This window comes from Phalacrocorax carbo, chromosome 1 (assembly GCF_963921805.1).
Source record: "Phalacrocorax carbo chromosome 1, bPhaCar2.1, whole genome shotgun sequence".
Lineage (NCBI taxonomy): Eukaryota > Metazoa > Chordata > Aves > Suliformes > Phalacrocoracidae > Phalacrocorax > Phalacrocorax carbo.
In genome coordinates, this window is record NC_087513.1 from 162,258,302 (window position 1) to 162,281,874 (window position 23,573).

Sequence of the window (23,573 nt, forward strand, 5' to 3'; positions counted from 1 at the left end):
AAACATTCATTCTTCAGCTATGCCTTCCCCAGCCTTTCTGCTGACAAGTCCATTCACTTGCAAAATCTGTTTTCTCATTAGCTGTCTCTTGGTACCCTAGTGGCAAACAGTCTTGGAGCAGAACAGGCTTCATAAAAAAGAGGAACCATGAGTCCAATCCCAAACCACCCTCCTCCTACAAGTATGGCCCTGAATCCCACTTAGATGCTCAAAATGATCAAACTGTACACCATCTGTTTATTTTTTCCCCAAAATGTCCTTGTAAGGTTCCTCCTAACGTTCCTAAAGCAAGAGTACTGTAGTGTATCAGTGGTGCTGTTCTGAGTATAATTTGAAGCAAATCTCTCAGTTTTATCAACCAGTCAAAGTCTCCAATTCCTGAAATGTGCAGCTCATCTCACATTTTTCAATGAATGTCATCATATTCCTTGTCCACTTTAATACAATTCTTGCTAAGATACTTCTATATGAATATCAGGGAAATTTATCACAATACAAAGGGTGTACAAAGGACTTTTCTTTTAATGAACCAAATTGTGATTTGGGCAGAACAAAGACCACAGGGAGACAGATGTGGAGTGAATTTTATACAGAAAGATTATATGACAATAAGAACGTCTAAATTCAGGCACCTTCACTGTAACTTTTATATGCATCTGAGGAGTCCTGTTTAAAGATCATTATGAAAGTTAGGAAATGAAACATTCATACAATAAAACCATTCCTTCTGTCCCGTGTGCATATGCATCACAATGGTGACCGATATAGGACTAAACTGGTTTTAGAATGAGCAAGATTGGGCATTATTCAGTCTGATAGACAAAAGTCTGTTTTGTTTTGTTTTGTTTTGTTTTTTCCCAAACTTGGAAAGTGTTTAGTGAATGGAGATGGGAGTTGCAGCTAGAGAAAGGATAATCTCATGAGTATGATGGCGAGAGCATTTCCATGGAGAACTGCATTGTACCATTCTTCTTGCTATAGTTTCCTGTATCTCAGCCAAACTTTCACAAATGATTACTCATTAATCACTTCATGGTGTCCAAAACAAGACACAGTGGAGCCTGAAATGCAGAAGATCTACTTGGAGACTGCAGCTGAAACCAGTGCTAGTGATGCTCTGAAAATATAAAGTGTCAAGCACTCTTACAACACAAGCTGAGCATCTGAAACTTTAAAAATATGTTTCTTTCTCACCTGTAAAAGGAAAATAATATCTCAGAAAGTATTGTGAAAATAGAGGGGTTCAATTAAGTTTCCAGATATGGTAGTTGTAAGAGAAGAGTCTATAAGAATATTTATAGTCTTGTCTTCAAAACAAAATTTGAGTAAAATCTTCTACAAGCCAAAGAAAATAATTACTCATATAAGCACCATTGATTGTGTACAAGGATTTGTGCACGATTATACTACTAGGACTACCTTTTCTCATACATACAAGGGAGCTAAACTTAGGCTTCTGCAACAATCTTAATTCTCTAAATTTTTAATGCTTGATGTTACAATTCTAAATTTCTGATATACACTAGCATATGAGCTAATGTAGTATTTTTAGGTCTTTTAAGTAGAAATATATGCTACAAACGCTTATGAGAATCAGTAAGTTACAGGAAAGTATATCACTACAGCCTGTACCATTCCATACTTGATTTATTATGGCCTTGACATGAGAAATTTCTACTGGTAAACTATTCATTGAATGAATTGAGAGGTCTGTGTTTTCTGGGAGGGAGGAACAATATCTAAACTGACGGTGAAACAAGATTTACCAAATAGCTTTCAAGAGAACAAGCTAGGAAACAGGAGTTAACGCTAGTAACAATTTAGATATTTTATTTAATAGTCCTAGTACAAGATCAAACTATTTGTTTCATGATAGCCAAGTGATTACGAACAGCTGAATGCAAGTCTGGAGAAGGGTGTGTCTCACAAAAAATAGGGGGGTTTTGCCCAATTTCTATTGGTTCATGTTTTTAGTAATATTTTAATTTCTCTCTAAAACAACAAACAGTCAAGAGCTGGACTGGCACAGGTGGGGTGCGATCCCCATCACATTCTTCCCCAGGGAGACTGACTTGCTGAAAGGGAATGAAGTGAGAAGTGATACACAGCTGCTGCTTGCACTGCCTTGCCCTATTTTATGATATGAACACTGTGAACTGTATTTATATCACCTACTTTTAGGCAGCTAATGTGAAAGTTTCAATGACTCAAACTTAGGCACCTCACTGCAGCAGAGTGATTCAGACTGCCTGTGCTGAGGACCCAGCCTCACACGGTAGCTAAAAGAGAGAAAGCTTTGAAGAAATCTGTGCTTGTGTCTACATCAGCAAGCAGTGCAGTGCAACAGGAGCAGATCTTCAGGATAAAACACTGGTGATGAGAACCTGACATCCACACTATACATATTAAAGGCTTTGGACCTATTCTGATCTGGGCCTGTTCATTTGAATATCTGGTAACGGCTGGAGCATATCTTCTAGTCACCCAAAAAAAAAAAAAAGTCCATCTTGTGTTCTCCAAGACTGCTCTGTGACATGAATCCAAGCACAGCAAGTACAGGCAATGGGGAGCTTTACTTTGAAAGCACATTCCTAATTCATACCAAAAAGCTAAGGCAGGTACATTCTCTGAATGCTTCCAGGGAATGTTGCAGAATATCTTAATTAGAAGTCTTTCCTTCTCCCTTGACTACAAATAACTACAACAGAAAAAAAAAGACATATATTTTGTATTTTCTTTTCATGTACTATAAAAAGAAAAAAGAAAACATGCAGACCACAGAAACCTATACACTTCCCAAGGAAACCACAGGGTATCCTTACACTAGAACACCAGGCACAGGAATGCTCGTAACCTTGATTAAGCAGATGTCTAAATCCAGTTGGGATTCAAAGTGTCAAACATTTTTTCTTCAGATGATATACACAGGAATATACCACTCCTCTGTCTCAGTAGCCCAACAGCTAGCAAGTTGAAGTTTCTGCCCCAAAACAAAGAATGCAAATTTTTGGGGGGGTGCATGTGTGTTATGTTTTTACAGAGGTCATGGGGTTCTTGAGAAGAAGCTGCCTCAAGATTTTCGTATCTAAATTCTGCATAAAGTCCTTTTAAATCCCAATTTAGGAGGTCTGCATATGCACATGTCCTGCGTAAGAGGACTACAGGATTTGCATGCAATAAAACACTTGTAATACAGCTTCCATTCCAGCCTTCATTTCCAGGTGGAACACCACCTTTCATTCTGCTCACTTTTCTGTATACTACTATCACACATCATTTCACAGGCTGAGACTCTCCGATCTCACACGCATAGTAAAAAAATGTTTCACAAATGTCAGCGGAAGAACAGCTCTGCTTTAACCACCTATACAGAGCTATACATGTATATATGCACCTCACAAATACAATACAGAACTCCATCTTTAATAAATGAATTCCAGGATTTTCCAAGTATTTGGAAACTGACTGGCATCGTAACACATTAAGAATGTATTCAAAAAAAAGTCCCCTAACCTATCCTCAAATGGAGAGTATCTTGGAACATGGCTCTCTGTTCTTTTTCAGGTAGTCATGTTCTCTTCATAGCAGGGACATATATTGAGAATCAAAACCTTTAAAATAGCCTTTTCTTTATGGGATCATGAACAATTTATATTTAACAATTTCAGTCTTTGAAAAAATGTACTTGATTGAATGAAAGTGATTAATTATGAGAATCAAAGCAACTGCATGGAAGATTTGTTGAAGGAACTAATCACAGCTATGAAGTTCAGAGACTAGGAATACTGTCCGAAATACTCCAACAAGCCCTTGTGCTTGATGAGATTTTGAAAGCAAATGCAATTCTACAGAATTCCTGTGCAGAACAAGCAAAAACAAATTAAAGCCTCACATCTGAAGGGAAGGTACTGCATGCCACTTCCTTCACCTCCACTTCCCTCCCCATGCTGCTGTATGTTGTTATGGAGCGCCTCTTCTCCTTCCCCGTCCTCTTTACTTCCCATTTGCTTTCCTTTTGATCCTATTGCCAGTGCACTTCCAAGTATATTTTTCTTTGGATCCAACTCTTTTACTTGTCCCTAGCATCATACAGAAATACAGATTCAACCATCATCTCAGTCCAATTCACAGACTTCCCTTTCCTATTTTTTTTTCCAGCTCAGTTTCTGCTCAGAGTAAAGCTTTTTCTACCAATATCTGCTCATGAATTTAGTGTAAGAAATAGTTTTAAACAACAGTGGTCACACTACCTGGTTCAGTATGTGTATATGTATCATCTGTGCCCAGAATCTGAATCAGTAGTAACTACCAACTTTCTGCAAAGAATGAGTAAGTGGTTTTTTCATTTTTAAATAAACTGCTTCCTTGCTCTACAGATATATAGCATGACTCCAGGCTGTTCTGCCTACCGGAGTTAGTAAAATAGCTGTACCTTGACCATGTGTTTTTTATATCATGATTATAAAGGCAAATCAGTCACGGGTAAACAACCTGGTGGGGAACAGCGCCATGATTTAATGTTAACCCCAGAATATAACGTAAGAATAATTTTGTTGATGCAATACTTCTCACGTCACAGAGGTTCAGGTTATAATTACAATATGCTACCAGGTTAAATTACTTTACTATTTTGGTGCTTTACTCCTAAAATTTGGTTTTATTCGCTGTTACTAAAAACACAGTTAACATAAAAAAGTGTCAACGAATAAAATTCACACCTGTTGGCCATGTGCAAGCCAGGAGGGGAGACGAAAGTAGCAGCAAGCAGATCGGTTAGCCCCATGGTGCCACATACTAAGTACTTGCACAGTCCTCGTTTAGACTGAGGTTGCATCTGCCTTTGGTGCTCCACACTTGTAGGTAGCAACAGCTTATTTCATGCATTACTCTGAAACTGGCCCCTTCGGGTCAAAAACTCCACTTTTTCATTCTGGTAATAAAGAGAGAGCATTTATACTTTTTTTTTTTTTTTAAATGAAGCTTTAGTCAAAGCTCATATGTCTGTTTAAAACATAAAAAGCCAAAGCTTTGGCAACTTTATATTAATTTTACAGTTGGATTTTATTATGCCAATTATTTTTCAGTGTTATTCAACAGGATGAAAAAGCTATTGGCAATGCTAGACGTCTCTGCTCCGAACTTGGTGGAGTAATTATGAAATAATGGCATTAAAAATTGCCATGCTAATGAAAAAATTAATTTTCCACTCCCCAAATACAGTATCATACTTTTTATCTTAAAAGTCAACATCATGGTAAACGGTAGATGAGCAGTTTTTTGCTTGGAGCTAGATCATTTTCACGGCAATTTTGTCAGGCTTCAGTCTAGCAGACTGTCATTTTTTATTCCTGTATTTTGAAGTGGATTTTGACTTTTCCGACTACAGCAGGATAACAAAGAGAGTGCTTTTTCAACACATCCCGCCACTTCTGTCTTGCTGCTGCTTTTTTCTTGCTTGTCCTTCGTCTATATTCTTCCCAAAGTGCCAATGACTGAGAAGTAAAAATACATCTGTACTGCTGTTTGCTATTAATATTTCTCCCTCTTTCAAACGTGAGGAAAAAAAATGTAATAAACCTCTCATTCCTAACATCTTCACTTGCTGTCCTCCCCAAATTCAGATTGATCCTAACCCTCTTCTACTCTGCACAGCTTCATTCTCCACACAGCACTACACTACTGCGTAAGGTGAGAGGTGCTATTATTCAACCTAAGTAAAGATACTCTGCACAGGAGTGCTTAAGGGCATTTTTAAGGTTACATTCCTGACATTCTGTGAAGTTCAGAAACACACTTATGTATGTATGTATGTATGTATGTATGTATGTATGTATGCCAAGGTGGGTCGGCAGGCCTGGGGCTCCTGAGCTGCAGGTCAGGTGGGACATCCCTACCTGGGCCACTCCACATCATTTGCAGGTGGGCTGCACTACCTTTCAGATTCCTTTTGACAAAGGATGGGAAATTACTGGTTTTAAGTGTCATGGTCTAAAAATAAAATACAGGGACTAAGTACAGAGGGGTCATAAAATCAGAGTTTGTAAACAAGATTCTGCTGCAAAAATTTAAGCAAAACTGCTATAGTAAAACACACTCTAAAGTTACAAAAGATTACTTCAGTTACTGCTTCGTTTGTTCCTGCAGGTATTGCTGGACCTGACTGTGTTGCTCTACTTTCCCATAGTTCTGCAGAAGCAAACTTGTGTGCCTCGTGCTTTTGCTCCTCAACACTTTGTTCTTTCACACAGACTGAAGGGACTCCTCTTCCCTCCACATTCCCAAAGATAAGAAGTTTCTTGCATATTGGTTTAACTCGTGGACCAATAACTAAAATATCCCAAAACAAGCAATCCAGGAAAGAAAATTCTTGGCAAAGAAAGAAAGAAGTCCCAGCCCTACCAAAACCCAAGGGAGTTTTGGCATAGACTTTGGTAAAACCAGCAGCGTATCCACCAGTCAGGAAAAGCTGCAATGACAGATCATATGCTCATATGGAAAGATGATTCCTGAAATACAGATAAAACCAAACTTGTGCCTGACAAGGTAAAAAAGTACTCCCAACAGAGGCCAACAGAAAATGCACTGAAAGGAGGCTAAATCATGAATGTAAGAAGATCATACTCAAGGATACCTTTTTCAGAATAACTGGCAGATAAAACTACATTTTGGAGTTGAAGAAGCAGAATACTAAGATAATTTTAAAAACTAGTAAAAGACTGTGCAACTGGAAAACAAGCATCATGGAATGAAGCTACTGCGTATTTACAGTCAGGTTATCATTACAATAAAAGCAACACAAACTAGATATAAAATCTTGGCAAGAACCAGGGAAACGGTACAGGTGAAGGAACCCTGGTAACCTAGTCAGTGAAAACCAGAGGACATTGAGTCGGCTGCTCCTGTGACTGCCCAAGCGGAATGTCAGTTGATGAGACTGTTGTTTCTAACAGGAAGCCAAAAATAAGTCAAGGGAAGAAACTCTCTCCCCAGAATGCTGCACACATAAATCAGGGTAACTGTCTACAGAGGTAAAGGACTCCTTATAGGATGGGTGCAGAGGGAAGAGTATTTTGAGGCTGTGTCAAATTTTTCAAGATGTACTAAGGGGGCTGTGAAGATCTGGGAAACTTAAGGGACGGTAAGGAAGGGAAAGGGAAGAGACTAGGGGAAGTGACTGAGGCAGTTGTTAGTCACGCAGGAGCACAGTCAAAGATAGGTGATAAATATGTCATGTTCATTTTTGAGTTTAGTATTAACTAAGCTCCGATCAAATGCCTACAAAATTCTTAGCAAGGGAGGTTTGATTCCAGTTTCATTTTGGGGATTGATGGCAATAAGGAGGAAATTCATCGTTAAAGTGAAAGCAAAAAACCAATCTCAGAAAGCCTTTTAAGTCCACCCATCAGCAGTCCACCAAATATCGACCTCCTCAGTTATGGTTATAGCTATGTAACTGCACAAGAAATGCTTCTTTAGTTCCCACATCTGTCTCCATCATAGTTCCGCAGCAAGCTGAACATAGACGTATCCCAGTCCTCCTAGACCACTATGCATCCTGCTTTCTCTGAAAATCAAATATATTATTGGTTCTGTCTTTTATTGTTTTTCTCCTTTTGTTGTTACAAAGCTCCTCTGAAAACTGCTGTCTGAGTCCTGAATGAATGTAATGTCCTGAATGAATGAGAACATAATGGTGTTACTCACAAAGGAAAGCCGTTCTCATTTATTTTAACTGTCCCTTGAAATAATCTTGCCAAAATGTTTTTGGTTTTGTTAATGTTTCATTTTAAGTACTTACTTCAGTTCATATTTATATACTGCTTAAACTAATGTTTGTGTTGTTTTTCACATGAGAAGACATCTGAGGATAGACTCATCATGTCGGGTATATAGCATTCATCGAAACTTAATTTCCTTAAACTTTACGGTATTTGGAACACCTCTTGCATTTTGATGAGCAGCCCCTGGATTTCTTGAAAAGCAGCCCAATTAAAAAATAATGAATCTATTTTTTTTCTAAAACTGACTCATTATCCTGGTGGTTTCCAATAGCAACTTAGAGCTCATTTTTATATCAAATTATTTTGCACCTGTTGGCCAGTGATACCTTTGCAAGCTTTTAAGGTGCCTCTGAAGTCAAGCAATTTCCGCAGGACAAAACTTTAAAGCAACTCTTATTCCCACTGCTGAGTTTCTATCTAGGCTCAGAAAGCAAGTAAAATTTCTAGTGGAAACAGACACAACCCACGGGATGTTCAAGACCTCTCTCTTCTACCTTAACCTTAGTGGAACATCTTAGAAGGAGAATAGCTTCATGTTCAGCAGAGAACACTAAGATTTCTGCCACTGACTCTCTGTGGAACACATTGGGTTTGGTTTTACAGTATTATTCTTAAAAAATATATATATTTATAGGATGCACAACATTAAAACCTTTGGCAGGAGTCTGTGAGGAACCGCTCTGCCTCACAGCCCCCTCCTATTAACAGGACAAAAAAAATATCTTCTAAGAATACTTTCTGTTTCTTGCACATGTTTGAGGAAGAATCAACCTATTTTTGGAACTACAACCTACCCAAACCTCACTTTTAACATTATTCATGTGCACTTCCAATGGTTACACCTACTGCATTTTCACAAAACACTCACTCTTGCAGAAAACAGAAAATGTTTCTGCGTAGGCGCTCACGCCAACTCGGCATCACTTTTTGAGGATCCTGCATGGTGGGGGCAGGTTAATACGTACCTTCTGAGGACGTGAGCTTGCTTGCAGCAAAACTGATGTATCAAGAGGGATTGGGTCACCTGGGAATCTATGAGCCAAAAGGCCAGCAACCGCCTACACCAGGAACCGTATTAATCCAAACTGGCCCCTACAGAACCTTGCAGTTCAAGGTATAGATGCTTCTTTTCACTGTGGTTTGTTCCTTTAGAGTACTTAGAGAAAAAAGGCCTTCTACCACTACTGAAAAATCATAATGAGGTGACAGGAACGTATAATTCATTGTAGTCTGTCTAATTTAGGATATAAAGGCTCAAGTAATGAGTTTCCCATCAAACCTCTTGGAAGATTATGCCATAAACCAAAGCTTTTGTCAAACAGCTTTTAGATTATTGCTTACTGCTTGCAATCTACTATTTGATTACTAATAATTTAAATAACATTACCAGCACAGGAAGAAAATCAGAAATGTTTAAATATTTCTCAAGAGGGTAAAAATAAGGCGAGGAAAAACCTTCTATGCTCACCAATTTTCAAGCTGATTAAGTTTTTTATTAAGAAAACCTTGACGATCAAATAGCAATGTCAGCCTACTTAAAAGCTACCTTATGTTTAAATAGGTTTACTATAGACAGGGTTCTCCTTGGTGAAGAAAATAACTTTGACAACCTGCTTTCAGTCTTTTCTATTACAATATTTTGCTTTGCATGCAATGATTATTTCTTGGGAAGAAACAGAGTGAAGAAGCTACCTAGCTGAGCGCAGCCTGCCCTCACACAAGGGTTGCAGATCCAGGATGCCAGTTTCAGTCTGTTTTCCAGTAGCTACTTTACACAAAAATATTTATGTATTTGTTGGACTGGAGCAGAGAGAAAGTTTCAGCTTTCAAAACAACGTCCTCCAATGTGCAAACAAACAGGCACAAAAACAAACACCCTCTCTGGCTTAGTGAATGTGCTATTATTTATGCACAGTGGAATCGCTTCAAAAGGAAAGATCGCACACATCCATCCAAAAAGGCCCTTGAAGATGTTCTCCCAAAAGGTGAGGAGTGAGGACTCGGCTCTCTCACTTATCAGCATCACTCACAGGACTTTTCTCCTAGGTTAGATTCACTGGCTGATTACTCAGTTGTTGTCACTAACTCTCCTCCTGTACTGTATCCTGTAGCCTTAAGCACCTGTATGAAGACTTTATCACAGAACCACAGAATGGCAGGGGTTGGAAGGGACCTCTGGAGACCATCTTGTCCAACCCCCCTGCTTGAGCAGGGACACCCAGAGCAGGGGGCACAGGAACGCGTCCAGGCAGGTTTTGAATGTCTCCAGGGAAGGAGACTCCACACCCTCCCTGGGCAGCCTGTGCCACTGCTCTGGCACCCTCACGGGAAAGGAGTTTTTTCTCATGTTTAAGTGGAACTTCCTGTGTTCCAACTTGTGCCCATTGCCCTTTGGCCTGTCCTTGGGCACTATTGAAAAGAGGTCAGTCCCATCATCCTGACACCCTCCCTTCAGATATTTATAGGTATTGATGAAATCCTGCCTCAGTCTTCTCTTCTCCAGGTTGAACAAACCCAGGTCTCTCAGCCTTTCCTCATTAGAGAGGTCATCCTGCAAGGCAGGAAGCTGTCTAAAGATAAGGGGCTGTATCAGTAAATACAGCGATGGTCTAACTCTTTGCGGAAGCAATATGTACTCCAGCAAACACGAGCAAACAAAAAAATGGTAAAAAAATGAATTATCTGTTATTTTTTGTTCTTTTGAAATGTGGAGGTATGTATGCGCCTGTGTAGCCTAAACATGCAATATTCTGTGCAGAATAGAAAAGAATGATTTAGAAAGAAAAAGAAGAGGAGGGGTCCCCTATAAGCAACTGAGAAAATATTCAGAATATATTCCTTAGCTTACCTTTGCAAATTAACTCCTCACTGTTGATAGGCATGCGTGCAGCTCTCTTGTAAAACTAGTCCGACCAAGGTGTTCTTTCAATAAAATTTTGTTTGAATATTGAGTTCCTGCTATATCTAACACAAGTTAGTAAATACCTTTGCCTCAAAGGGGCTCAAATGATTAGCACTTGCAGATCACAGCAGGGTGAAATAAAAATGAGACAAATATTTGTGGAATAAATATTAGTAACGTTTACAAATTTGCCTTTCATATGAGAGCATCAAAAATACAAATATCCATTAATCAGAAAATGTGGCTGCTAGCTGTTACTATCATCTTCCCAAGATGCTTATTGTTGAAAATTGTAAATAACTCATCTAATATTTGCTGATTTAAACTAATGAAGTTTGTACCTCCATACCTCTATATTAAATTAACACAAAGGTATAGAAACTCTAAGTACCGTTTTGAGAAGTTTTGTTCTGCTGCACAAGTCCTTTCCACACGACTCATCTGAACAGCCACCGCATGCAACAGTTTGATCAGCTCTCAACATCAGGCAAGCCACAGAATGGAAAAAGATCAGCACTTACGTATCAGCTATTAAAATGATGATGATCCTAATCTGCCAACTCTATTAGTCTTTCTAGAAAGGTTTATTGTCTGCGCTGTAATAAGGGTAATAATGACGTTGAAAGGACTATAAAAAATAACCTAAAAGTATATAAATCAATAGCAAAGTTGCATGTACGATTCTTTAGCCCAACTAAATTTTATGGACTTGCATCGGATTTGTTTAACATTACAGACTACAGTCTGGATGAATCTACTCTTAACTATATAATTTTCTTAATCTTGAGTTTGATTTTTGCTGGTGTTTCACCTAAAAAGGGCAAGGCAATTCTGCAGAGTTTCCTCTTTTGTCAAAAGCAGATTTAGCTTGAGAGGTCCATTTGGCAATGGCAATGACCATCCTGTCACCAGACAAATGGAAATTACCCTGGAATACTGGAAGAAGCAAAAACTAACAATGAAAGGAAAATTATGCAAATATTACAAGTTAAATTGGCCCTTACTTATAATCCAAAAGTTATCCACACTGTTACAATATACCTTCGAAAAAAGCTGTCTGGTATACGATACAACTTCAGCAGACTTTTTGAACGTAAGGGGCTGTTCGGGTACATGCATATATGAATATATGCACTCGTGTCCACACACTGTGAACATAATACTTCTGTACATTCTTCTCAGTTGAAGAAAAGGCATTAGTCTCTTGGGCAAATTGTGAGAGAAGAGCAATTTAAATCCATTTACCCGATATAGAAAAGCTCCACTTGAGCAATGATCTGTATTTATGAGTTAAGAATTTGCCAGCAACCAGATTTTGATATAAAAGGCGCAAAGAGTTTGTGGTTTGGCCAGTTTCTGTACTGAGCATAGATTGTACTCTAGACAATGATTTACAGTGTCCAGCTGGAGCTGCTTTAAAAAGCAAACTCAGACTCAAAATTACTAATTAACAAAGTACAGAGATGCTTCCACAAAGGTTCCATCAATTATTGTAGTAATCTCAGCGGGATATGAAGCTGGTGTCCTTTATAAGGACAATTAAAAAAATTAAGCACCATACTTATTTGTACTATATTTGCCTTTTACATAATAGAAAAAGGTTTAAAAAGTATGTACATAACTATGACATTACAGCTGTGTAAGTCTCATGAAGAAATACTGGCATAAATATAAAATGGAAGCTCTTTGCAGACAGGAGTGTTCCTTCTTTGTAATTCTTCAGTGCTTCACACAATTAAACTGTAGTTTTGAATTTTGATCATTCACTGCTTTACTCACTTTTGTTAAAAAAACTGTAATTAAATCTCGATGAAATTCTGCCATCAGCTGCATTCAATAGAGATAGATCAGCAAAAATCAGGTTTGGCGGTCTTTACCTCAAAAAACTAGTAACAAGTGTGCACATGCCCCACAACCAATCTGATTACAGTCAATTTATACATGGCTTTTAGTATGCTGTCTCGGTAATTAAAGAAGAAAGGCTTTGGAGTTCTCATTCAAAGAATGGTACAGGACTTCTAAAGATCAGCTTGAAGAACAAAATAATCACTGTTTCAGCATTCAGTTTCAGGAAGCTGTTTCTGGGAGTCTTTTCACTTCATCAACCGTGCTACATTGCAAAGACAGGTGTTTGTATTTAATCAATGCATTTTAGTTATGTTCCAGGTATTCAATTAACAGTGTTCATTGCCAGCCCATAGCCAGCACGATGGACCATCCTGGAACAGCAGCAGTCAAGGAATATTGCTCCTGGCTTTTCACCAATTCACTAAATAAACCTCCCCGGCACCATTCTTTTAAATACCTTCATTTTTAAATTAGATTTTGATTCTCTGCTCAGAAACACCTAAACCTCTGTTGAGCCAACAAAACCTATTTTGCAATTTTGATTAGCGTGATCTGTCTTCCTTACTTCTTGTTTTGCAGCTGGACTGCTAGCAGAGGATACAGTACTTCACGAAATAAAAAAAAGAAGATTTTATTAAGGAAGTTTTTCCTGTGGTCCATCTTTGGCATCTTCTTTTACATTTTTTAAACTGCTTTAAATACAGGCATGTAATGCAAAGTTTAGACCAGATAAGAATACTGTAAACTGCAATTACTCTAACTGGTTAAAGAGAATATGGTCTGAGTCTGAAACTGTTAAAAAGGTGTTTTCCGTATTTCTCTACAACATAGATAATGCTGACAGACAAAATAATATATAGCTATTTTCATCCAAGTAATCTGAATTGGTCATACGCAATATTATCTTATATGTCAAAGTTGTAAAGCCAAAAGCTAATATCAGAGAAATAAATATTTATGTGTTTATGCTGTGAAACAATTTTCTGTAACTAAATAAGATGCAGCCACTGTTTGTACTTACAGCTCCTTTCTCTGTGGAATATTATGTCATTTTAAGAGAAAAGCTGGAAAACACTTCAGGTTTAGCCACTGGACTCCGGGTGCTCATCATCCCTTGCCTTTGATTTGTCACTGTATTGTTTACACTTCTTAGGGACTAACACCCCTTTAAAAATGAGGATACTCACAAATTAAAAGACATTTAAAAATTGTACAAGAGTTTCTGAAGTCTGCTGGCTGACGACTGCACGCTTAGGACATGCAAAGAAGTGTCCTGCTATTGCTTTTCACCATTTATATTTCAGCACTACTATAAACACAATTTTATTTTATATGTCAAAGCTGTATGTAACTGGGAACGGGTACCCTCAGGTGTAGAAAAGATTTAAAACATGAAAACAACAATAAATAGCAGTATATAAACCTGCGGTCTAATAATCCAATTCATTTGCCTCATAAACCCCAAATTTCAATGTGCCATAAAATCAGCACCCACTAAACTGACCACATTAACTATCACACATTGACATGATAACAAGCAGAGAGTTTCCCTAAGACAGTGAAGCACTCTCCGTGTGATCCCTCAACCCAGGCAGATGTTCAGCTCCTTCAGTTTTGTCGAACAGATGACTTTGCTGGTATGGCTTGTGAAATTTTGGTGATGCAGTTAAGGCAGTCAAGTGCAAAAGCGGGGATAATACCAAGAACGCTCAGCTGCTGATAGTTTCTTCTCAATTATACCTTAAGGGTACTATACGATCGCCACGTGGCATTTTGCGGCTCGTGAGAAAAGACAGACAGTCTTCCTCTTGCAGTTTCCTGATAACTTTAAGACATCTACCTGAAAGCCACCATCATGTGGCGAGCCTCACTTTCTCAACATGGCTTCAGGCACACATTCCCACATACCCTCTCGAGTAACTTCAAGATTTTTTTTGGCGGGCTAGCTATCAGATCAGCTTGCTGGTCCAGGTCAGCGTGTCAGATGGTGAGACCTGATGCAAGGGAGGCGGGAGGAGGGAACACACAACCTTGCTGACAGACAACTCCCATGCAGTGGGGTGAGGCGTAAATGCAAACATACTTCAACAGTCTGGACCCAAGCCTTTTACAACATTTTTTAATGTTTAAAGGAAGTATAAGCCAGAAACTCATAGTCTGCCCTCTCGGCTTATGGAGCACAGTTACATAAAGTTATGTTGACAGACAGAACCATGCAAGAGCTGCATTGTCCTCTCCGCAATGAGATAATTACATATTAGATACTGAGATTGAATTATTGGGAACTGCCCACTTAGCAGAGCAACAAGCTCTGAAGGAACTGTTCAACAATAGGAATGCCAATACATCTTGATTAGAACTTTTCCCATTTTGAAGCACGATCAGTCAGGTTTCAGATGAGATGTTTAAACACTTAGATGGTGAGAAAAAGGGGAAATCTATGGACTGTACAGACCAAGACCAAACGGAGCATTAAAAAAAGAAAAGAATGGAACAGCTCTGCTCCCTCCCTCCTTCCTTGCACTCTACTCATCCAAATCTTTGACCAGCATAAAAGCACTTTTCCAGTCCTTTCCCTTCTCTTAGATAGGCCTTTAACTGCAAGAAAGGTCTTAATACCTAACAATGAATGCAAAATGACTCAAGCAATGAGAGAAAGAAGTACTCACATTCATGTTTTATTCATCTTCCAGTTACAGTCTTTTGTCCAACAATTCATCCTACCCTATATTCTCTCCCCGGTTCTCTGAATCAGCTTTTTGCTAGCCTCACTACCTCCATCTAGGGCTGCATATTTGGATGCAAAGCCACGGATTGCTACATTCACGAAAGACTATCCAAAACCAAAACACAGATCGATGTGGCATCTACTGGGAAAGAGAAACAGGTGTTCAGATTCAAATGTTGCCACCATAAATACCAACACTTTATCCAAAATGTTACCTCTAGTACTTGACTGATATCACCAGAAAAATGAATTTTAGACAAGAGCAGCCCAAAGTTAAACCTCTCCTGAAGACAGGCAACTGAATCCTGAACTGAAAAGAACCTACAGGAAACGTACGTAGGACCTGATGGGAGCCCCCCTGGCCATGACCATCCATCAGCAGCGTTGGACTTTTGGTAAGATAACTGTGCATAAAGATCCTTTTGCTAATGTTATGCTTCACTTCTTAAAAAATAATTCTACTTAAGAAAGCTATTTTAGTTTCCTATATTAATTACTGCTTATGGGCTCTCAAAGGAAAACTCCCAGGTCATAAGGGATACTATAACTCAAAAGCCAACTGCAGACGTATTGTATGAGAACTGTAGTAAGGCATTCACACACTATATTTTCCCAGACCTTCTAGATACCTCCATAGTTCTCATAACCATGGCAGTATCCATGTACATCCTCACGCTATACCATACTACCGTCTGGTACCCAGATGTGCAACAGCTTCATTCCATGTGTTGACTTCCCTCCAAGACAAAGTCAGACAAAAACCAGACGGGTATCCCCATAGTCTCTAGTATGCTAGAAACTCAACACATAGGACAGAGAGACATGGCCAAAAATAACAGAGAAATATGTGGTTACCATCACAGACATAGCAAGAGCTACAACTACGGAGACTGACAAAGAATCAGGCAACAGAGAGGTCTAGCTTTTGACTTAGAGGGCAGGTTATATTACCCACTGCTTAGTCAAGCATCAGGCTTGAACTAATCGGACTCCCCAAACAGTAGGATTAGAGTGGATGACCTAGCCTTTGATCTTTCTGACATATATGAACTGAGCCCTGTGTAGTTTTTTATTGTGCTTATGTTCACATTCATGTGTGTTTGCACACGTGTTTTTCAGATGGGGCCCATAAAACAAAGTTTCAGCCTGGCTTGCAAATACCTATCCTGGTAATGTGCAGCTTCTCTAGCTCTTTCAGTGCTTAAATGTGACTTTAAGGCCATCCCAGGTACAAGCTACGGTTTCACCCCCGCATGCACGCACGTGCTCACACACGCACAGATAGGACTGTGTCATTCCGTAAGCATACCTAATTTAATGTAACAGCCCTACAAGGCACCTGTTAAAAGCAGTTGAGACTTCCACTTATTTTGGGAGAATTGCCCTGCTATTTTAAACCCAACAGGTCAGCGAGCAGGTCCAAGGCTTCATTGTTAGTCAAGCACCTGTAGAAATGCTTCTTTCAGGAGGAAAAAAAAAAAACGCCAGCTCAGGATGCTCAGTACCCTTTACATCTGCTGCTCAGCTGGAGTTGCGGTTAAAAGGCCATTAGAAGCGCAAGGTGACGGACCTCGCAGGCTAGGAGAGCCAGAGAGCAATTTGCTGTTTGCATTAGGAGTATCAGCCCTCGCTGCTGCTTCTTGACAGATCAAAAGCGAGGGCTCCTGTCCCAAGCCCTGAAAAACCAAGGACAGGCAGCCTTGATCCCAGTCAAGGATCAAGGCTGCACTGTAGAGCCTCCTCCTGGGCACCCGGGTTTTTACAGCGGTCCGGCGGGACGCGAAGCTTCCCGGCGCTATTAATAAGCCCTGACTTTGCTCACCGGAGACTCGCTCTGCTGGGCGTAGCGGTAGGGCCCGAATCGCTGTCGCCCTCGCAGTCAGCGGGGAGCGCAGGCACCTCTGTCGTGGCACCTGCCTTCACATGCCGCGTCTCTTCTGTGTTTTGCAACCGCTCAGCAGAATAAAGTACCGTTGTTTCACTTTGCTGGAAGGAAAAGGTCACGTTAGCCAAAAGAAGCTCGCCGGAGAGAGCTGGCGGTCTTTGTGACAGCCTCCTATAGCAACAGCTAAAAAATTTCTTATTAGGGAAGCTTATTTTTTGGATGTGTGCAGGAGCTCTGGAGCAATAAGCAGTGAAGAAAGCAAACCTTAGTTTCAGTAGGGTTTAGGCTGTTTTTACATACAGAGGAATAAAGGGCTAAGAATTTTAGCAGGCATATGTTTTCCTGCCATCTGCAACACATTTTAAATTCCTTTTGCATCCTGTAATGTATTCTCTCTGTTTAGAATAATAACTATTCTGCCTTTAAACACCAACCTTTATATGCTCGTCTTAGGAATCTGTGGAGAAGTGCTAATTCTTTTACATGCTAAAATAATTATGCCTGGTAGTATGAACAGGCAAAACGAGAGAATGAAGGTTCCCTTCCCAGGGAGATAGCACCCATTAACCAGGTACGAAGGGGAGCATACAGTCATAGTTCACTGAAAACGTAATTCCATTTTGCTAGTAATGGGAGTGCTGATACTTTGATACCGTAATGAAGTCTTAAGCACCATGCCTGTTATTTCAACTAGCAACTTTAATGTAATTATGCATTTTTACTTTACTAAGCAAAAAGGAGGATTAGTATGCATAGTTTTCTTACATGTATCGTGGGGAATAAGACAGAGATCTCCGAGTGATACTGCAAGATGCTCAAGTCATTCAAAAGAAATGGCAGGTGGTAATTTTAAAGATAAATTACCCAGAAAAGCTTTTATTGTTGATCACTTGTTATAAGATTTGCCATTTGCAAGTAATTGTACATTCAGCTGAAACTGACCTTTTATGAGAGCCAAGTGGTAATATAAATGAAATGAATATATTCTTTACTGCAGTAATATAAAAAGAATGGCCTGAGCTTTTAACATAGTGCTTGACCTCTCTGGTGTCTGAACACCACCTAATCTCAGGAGTATTTCACAATAGCATATGATGAAATAAGTACTAATACAGCATTAGAACAGTTTAACACATTAGCACTTAGAAGTGTAGAAAATATTATAGCTCTAGGTATGCTTTTTGATTATAAATCAGACCGGTGGCAGAAAGAAAAAAAGATTATTAGAGTACAATACACTGAAATTCATCATTACACTAATTATTAAAGCATCGCCTTTTCTATTTTAAAGTACCTCTTTCCAAGATACTCTGCCATAAAGTCACACCGGGAAACTCCAGATGCTGAGATTTAAAACTCTCAGTCAAAAATTAATTATTTATAAGCATTAAAAACGTGCTATTTCTCCTCAAAGGCCCTGATCTTACAAACAGCACCTTTAGGCTTAGATGTGCATCTATAAGTTGTATTCCCTTTAATGGCATCAGTCGCATGCAAACCAATAAATATGTACGAAAGTGGTAGCAAAGCCAGGTCTTAGAAAAACTGTACTTCCTCCTAGCTAAATGCACACTCTGGTTTCTTAGTGTGCACCATGCACTCTCAGTGGGAAAATAAGGGAGGCCGTAAGGGAGGGTGATCAGAGAGTCACCCTCTGCAGTTACCGAAATTGCAAACAGAGACGAGGCGCAGTCACACACAGTGTGGAGGGTACTGCTGCAACTGCACTGAAACAAGAAAAGTGCAAATTTTACATGAAATTCTGTGTCCATCTTCACTGTCATCACGGAGATCTGGAGTGAATTAATCTCTAATGGCCCAATTTGCATTGATTATTGATTTCAGTAAGGCTATTCCTATTTACACCCCTGAGACAACCGCACAAGGTACCTGTGAATCCCCACTTGCCTCCTGGTCTACAGGCACTTTATTCCCACAACTCTCAGTGACAGCAGTAGAGAAACAGTAAAAGAAGGCATTAATTGTCAAGTGCTTTGATACAGGCTCAGTCAGGAGGATTTTCTGCTGTTCTCCTGTCAATCTATCGTTATATTTTAGAGCTACTTAAAGGAAGGCAAAACATTCAGAAAAAGTATCTTGGGAACATCTGACATGAACTAATAGCTCAATCGCATGAGTGACTACTGAGTTTTTTATTATTACTATTATTACTATTTTATATTATTTTATTATTTATTATTACTACCACTTTAGAGCTACAAGCAACTGCGTTATGTTTGCTAGCTTTCTTCAGTCAACGCCTCTGTATTATGCCAGTATGAAGCCCATTCATCAAAGCACAATTTCAAGGGACTCCTGACCTTCAAAATGAAGGGTTTGCTTCTGCTTTCATTTCAGTTACTTTCACTACGGTGTCTCCGTGTTGCCAGAATCTCACCTCGTTCATCGTCTGCAGAGGAGAACAAAGCTCACTAACCTCTTACGCAGTATTTAGAATTCAACATCTTTACAATTGGATGCTTTACCAGAACACTTCTAGTCTAAATACACTATTATTCAGCATCTAGTAAAAAAAAAAAAAAGATAAAAAAAAAGCAAAGCCAAACCCAAACAAAACCACAACCCACAAAAAAACCCACACTCTTCACCTTTTAAAGTCTCTAGATCAACTAACTGAAAGTGGACAGGCGCAAATCAGACAAATCAGACACATCCACTACTTCTGAAACGTCAGACATTTGCTTTCATTCAGAAAACTTTCAGGCAAGGACACATTCCTTTAACTTTGATGTTTCATTTTTATGGCTTCACCAAAGATGCTGTAAGTTATTGAAATCATGGTTGGAGTTAAACAAGTAATGCTAACAGATATGTGCTCTGACTTTTGTCTTTTTTTATTGACTTTCAAGTGACAGATCTTCCTATAGCAGAACATTTCCCTCAAAGTCCTTAGGAGCTTCACTCAGTGCTCATGAATGCTGGGTCACGGCAGCGTAAGTCTGACAGTTCAACTCTTCCTCACGTGCAGGATACTCCACAGCAGCTTTACGAGAGGGCAGATTTTACAAGGATAGCCCAGTGTACACCGCAAGCTACTGCTACCCGCCCTGCATGGGACTGGTGCATAGAATCAAGCCCACAGCAGCATATTACATAGACTTCAAATTTTCTTCCTCCCCCCATTCCCAGGCAAAGTTCCTTTACTGAGGACTTACGCTGACGACCTATGTTGGAAACCAGCTTTATACGCTGTACTCCAGCGTAGGTCACAGCACCAGAATTCGGTGATCGGACAAGACGTCAGGCGCCGCAAGTTGGTTACAAATAGGTACAATGCTATTTCATTGAAAAATTTAGTATTGCTGTGAAAGCGTAGCAGATGACCGTAATCACGCTATTACCAACCTCAACACGTTTCACGTGCAATAAAATGCTGTAGGAAAACCTTGCCTGACAGCGCAAAAACAGACAGCTTTTTAAATCTGTAACTTTTACCTTCTCCAGTTAAAAGTGAGTATGTACAACCTCCTCAGTTTACCAAGTTTCAACAGCCCTAGCTACAAAGTAGCTTTTAAACAAATGCCAAATGAAAACATACGACTACTGAAAATCAAAACACATAAACCATACAGCATATTACTAGTTTCCATCATATTATCAAGCCACTGATGCAAAAGTTTTCAAAAACACAATGTCTGTTCAGAAATATTACTGCAATTAACGTTCTTTGAACTCTTTAATGACTCTTAAACATGAGGCACCGGACAGACTACACTTCTCTCAAAACAGTAACAAATTGCTTCCTTAACCAAGTCAGTATGGCGGAAAAAGACAGAATGAAAAAAAAAAAAATTATTCTGAAACCTCTTTGTTAATTGTTTTAATTAAACTTCCAACATTGCACAAGCTTGCAAGTATGTAGCTTCCACATTAACAAGAGCACATGATGCATGAACAGTCATTACACAACCTCGCAGCGCCGTACGAGCAGAGCACACTCCGAAACACACCTTAAAGCAATCCGAGTCTTCCAACAACTGAGTAGCTTGCATGGGCTGCACACAGAGCTGCTCGAAAGTTGATCCACCGACTAGTAACAAGGCAGATAAACCACAAAGAGAAGAACTTGTAATAGGAAGCTCAGAAAAACCAACTCATCTCCACATAAATCATGTACTTCTTAACCATAAGAGTAGGTATTACTTATGAAGCTTAGCAGGAAACTGAAGAGTCACGTTGGATTTAACTCCTATTAAATATTTAGCTATCGTGAGTCCTTCTGTACCGATACACGTTAGCAGAAACTTGCAAATGCTGGGATTCCTTAATGCATGGCAACTTTGCACTGTACATTCACAAAATAAGACAATAAAACTTCTCTGTGAGCTGAAAGCAACAAGTGTTTACCCGAAGTTAATAGAACTCTGAAATTCACTGGATTTATTTTTTTGTTTTAAATGGGATAGGCTATATCCTACCACCCTGTCTCAAAGCAAAGGGAGTAAGAGCATGCGAAGGGATAGCATGACTGCATATTGAAAGGGTCTGCGGTTCACAGGAGAGATTTCATGATTTGATGTAACGGATGAGCAACCTAAGGAGAAATTTTTTTTACAACGTGCACAGAAAGACCAGAGAATCGGTGAGCCTGGGTGATAAAGGTGCCCGTGGAGTAGTTACACGCATGGGCCCTCTACTTTCCTGCTTTGTCCTAAAGCACGTCAGTGGGTCAGACCCGTGTGTCCGAAGGAACCAACGTGGCTATGCAGACATCTGGTCTGTTCTGCGTTGGCAACGTGGAACAACCTTCCCCGTATTTTTGTGAACTACATCCTCGCTGTCCTGAGATTTTCCACATTTATCATTCCTCATGTAAAGTGCTAAATACTGCACAGTGAATAACTGAGGCTTTATTTCACCTCAAGGAAGATAAATCTACTGCTTCCAACTTCAGAAAGGAAGCGAGCAAACCGACAGGCATCTGATTCACTCTGCAAACAGCAGAGGCTAACAGCAAAGTGCCAGTGGCAAAGCAGAAGTCGTTCCTGAGGGCTCGAGCAGTCCAGTTTAAGCATCCCAAGCTCATGCCTTCCCATATCATTTATCTCTTTTTGTCGTGCTCTCCCATTGCTAAAGGATCATCCGCCCCGGACATATTTTTATTCAGTCAGTCCCAAAGATGCAATATGGATAAGGTTGTAAGGAAAAGCAGGAAAATGACATTAAAACAAAAAACAACCCCAAGACCTTCGTAGGCAGATTGAGATATAACCTGCTGCAGGCACGTTTCAGCAGAAGGAAGAGCTAAGTAACAGGCTGCCTGGTGTCTCCGGCGGCGGAGCGGGGTATATGTGCGGGGGGGGTGCGTGTGTGTGTGTGGGGAGGGGGGTTGTGTCTCTCCCCAGCAGCCGATGCCTCCGCTCGATTTGGGCTGTAGCGGAGGCGCCCGGCGGTGGGCGGCTGGGCTGGCCCCCTCGGAGGGGCGCAACGCTCCCCGGGGCCGCGGCGGGGTCCGGGGGAGAGGGAGGGGAGGGAGTGTGCAGGACTGCCTTCCTCACCCTCCTCCTCCTCCGCCTTCCTCGCGCCCAGTCCCCGCTGGCAGAGGGCAAAGTTACTCCCCCGCTGGCGGCAGCGGGGGCAGCGGCCGCTGCGGACCCGCTCGGTGCCTCCGGCAGCCCGGCTGCAACTCTCAAGAAGTTTCTGCCGGCGAACAGATCCGAGGCAGAGGCTCGGCCGCTCGGGGGTTTGTTTGGTTTTGCTGGTTGGTTTTTTGTTTTTTTTTTCTTTCTTCCTTTCTTTTTAATCCCCCTCCTCAGTTTTTACGTTTATTGAATCGTTTATGGACACGCACACGCGCCCCGCCGGGAAGTGCCGCCCGTGCCGGCAGAGCCGCTCCACGCCGCGCAGACGAGGCGCCGACTCACGGCCCCGTTTCGGCGGGGAGGGCGCGCAGCCGGGCGCCCCCCCCTCCACACACACACACACACCCCCCCCACCACCCCTCCGCGCCCCGCCGCCCCCCGCCCCGCTCCGCCCGGCCCCTTACCTGCGATCTCCTGGTAGGGCACGCTGGCCAGGCTGAAGCCCTTGGCGCTGTACGCCTGCCGCACCTCGCCGCAGCTCCGCGCCTTGCCCTCGGCCCCCGCGGCCGCGGGCAGCAGCAGCAACAGCAGCAGCCCCGCCAGGGCGCAGCGCCGCGCAGCCCCCTGCGCCGCCGGCATGGCGCGGCGCGCAAATCCCGCGCAGCGCGCAAGTCCCGCGCCGCCGCCGCACCGCCGCGCCGCCGCGCCCCCCGGCTGCGGGGGCGGCGGGCCGGGAGCCCCCCGGCCGCCGAGGCAAACTTTTGCGAGGCGGGGGGGAGAAGGGCGCGCAGACACACACATGCGCGCACGGCGGGGGCTGGAGTGCGGCAGCCTCGTCCCTCCGGCTCCTTCTCCAAACGCAAAGCGCTCTCGCCCCCCCGCCAAA

The 23,573-nt window shown here is 41.2% G+C and overlaps 1 protein-coding gene across 1 annotated transcript in view; it reads right to left on the bottom strand.

The window, feature by feature from the left end:
- The window catches only part of GPC6 (glypican 6), a 788,463-nt gene extending 765,104 nt beyond the window's left edge, over window positions 1–23,359 (bottom strand). The window contains exon 1 of the mRNA XM_064440688.1: window positions 23,152–23,359. Within this exon, the coding sequence (XP_064296758.1) occupies window positions 23,152–23,326 (175 nt within the window). The 5' untranslated portion in view covers window positions 23,327–23,359. The remainder of the gene's footprint in view (window positions 1–23,151) is intronic.
- Window positions 23,360–23,573: the final 214 nt, after the last annotated feature.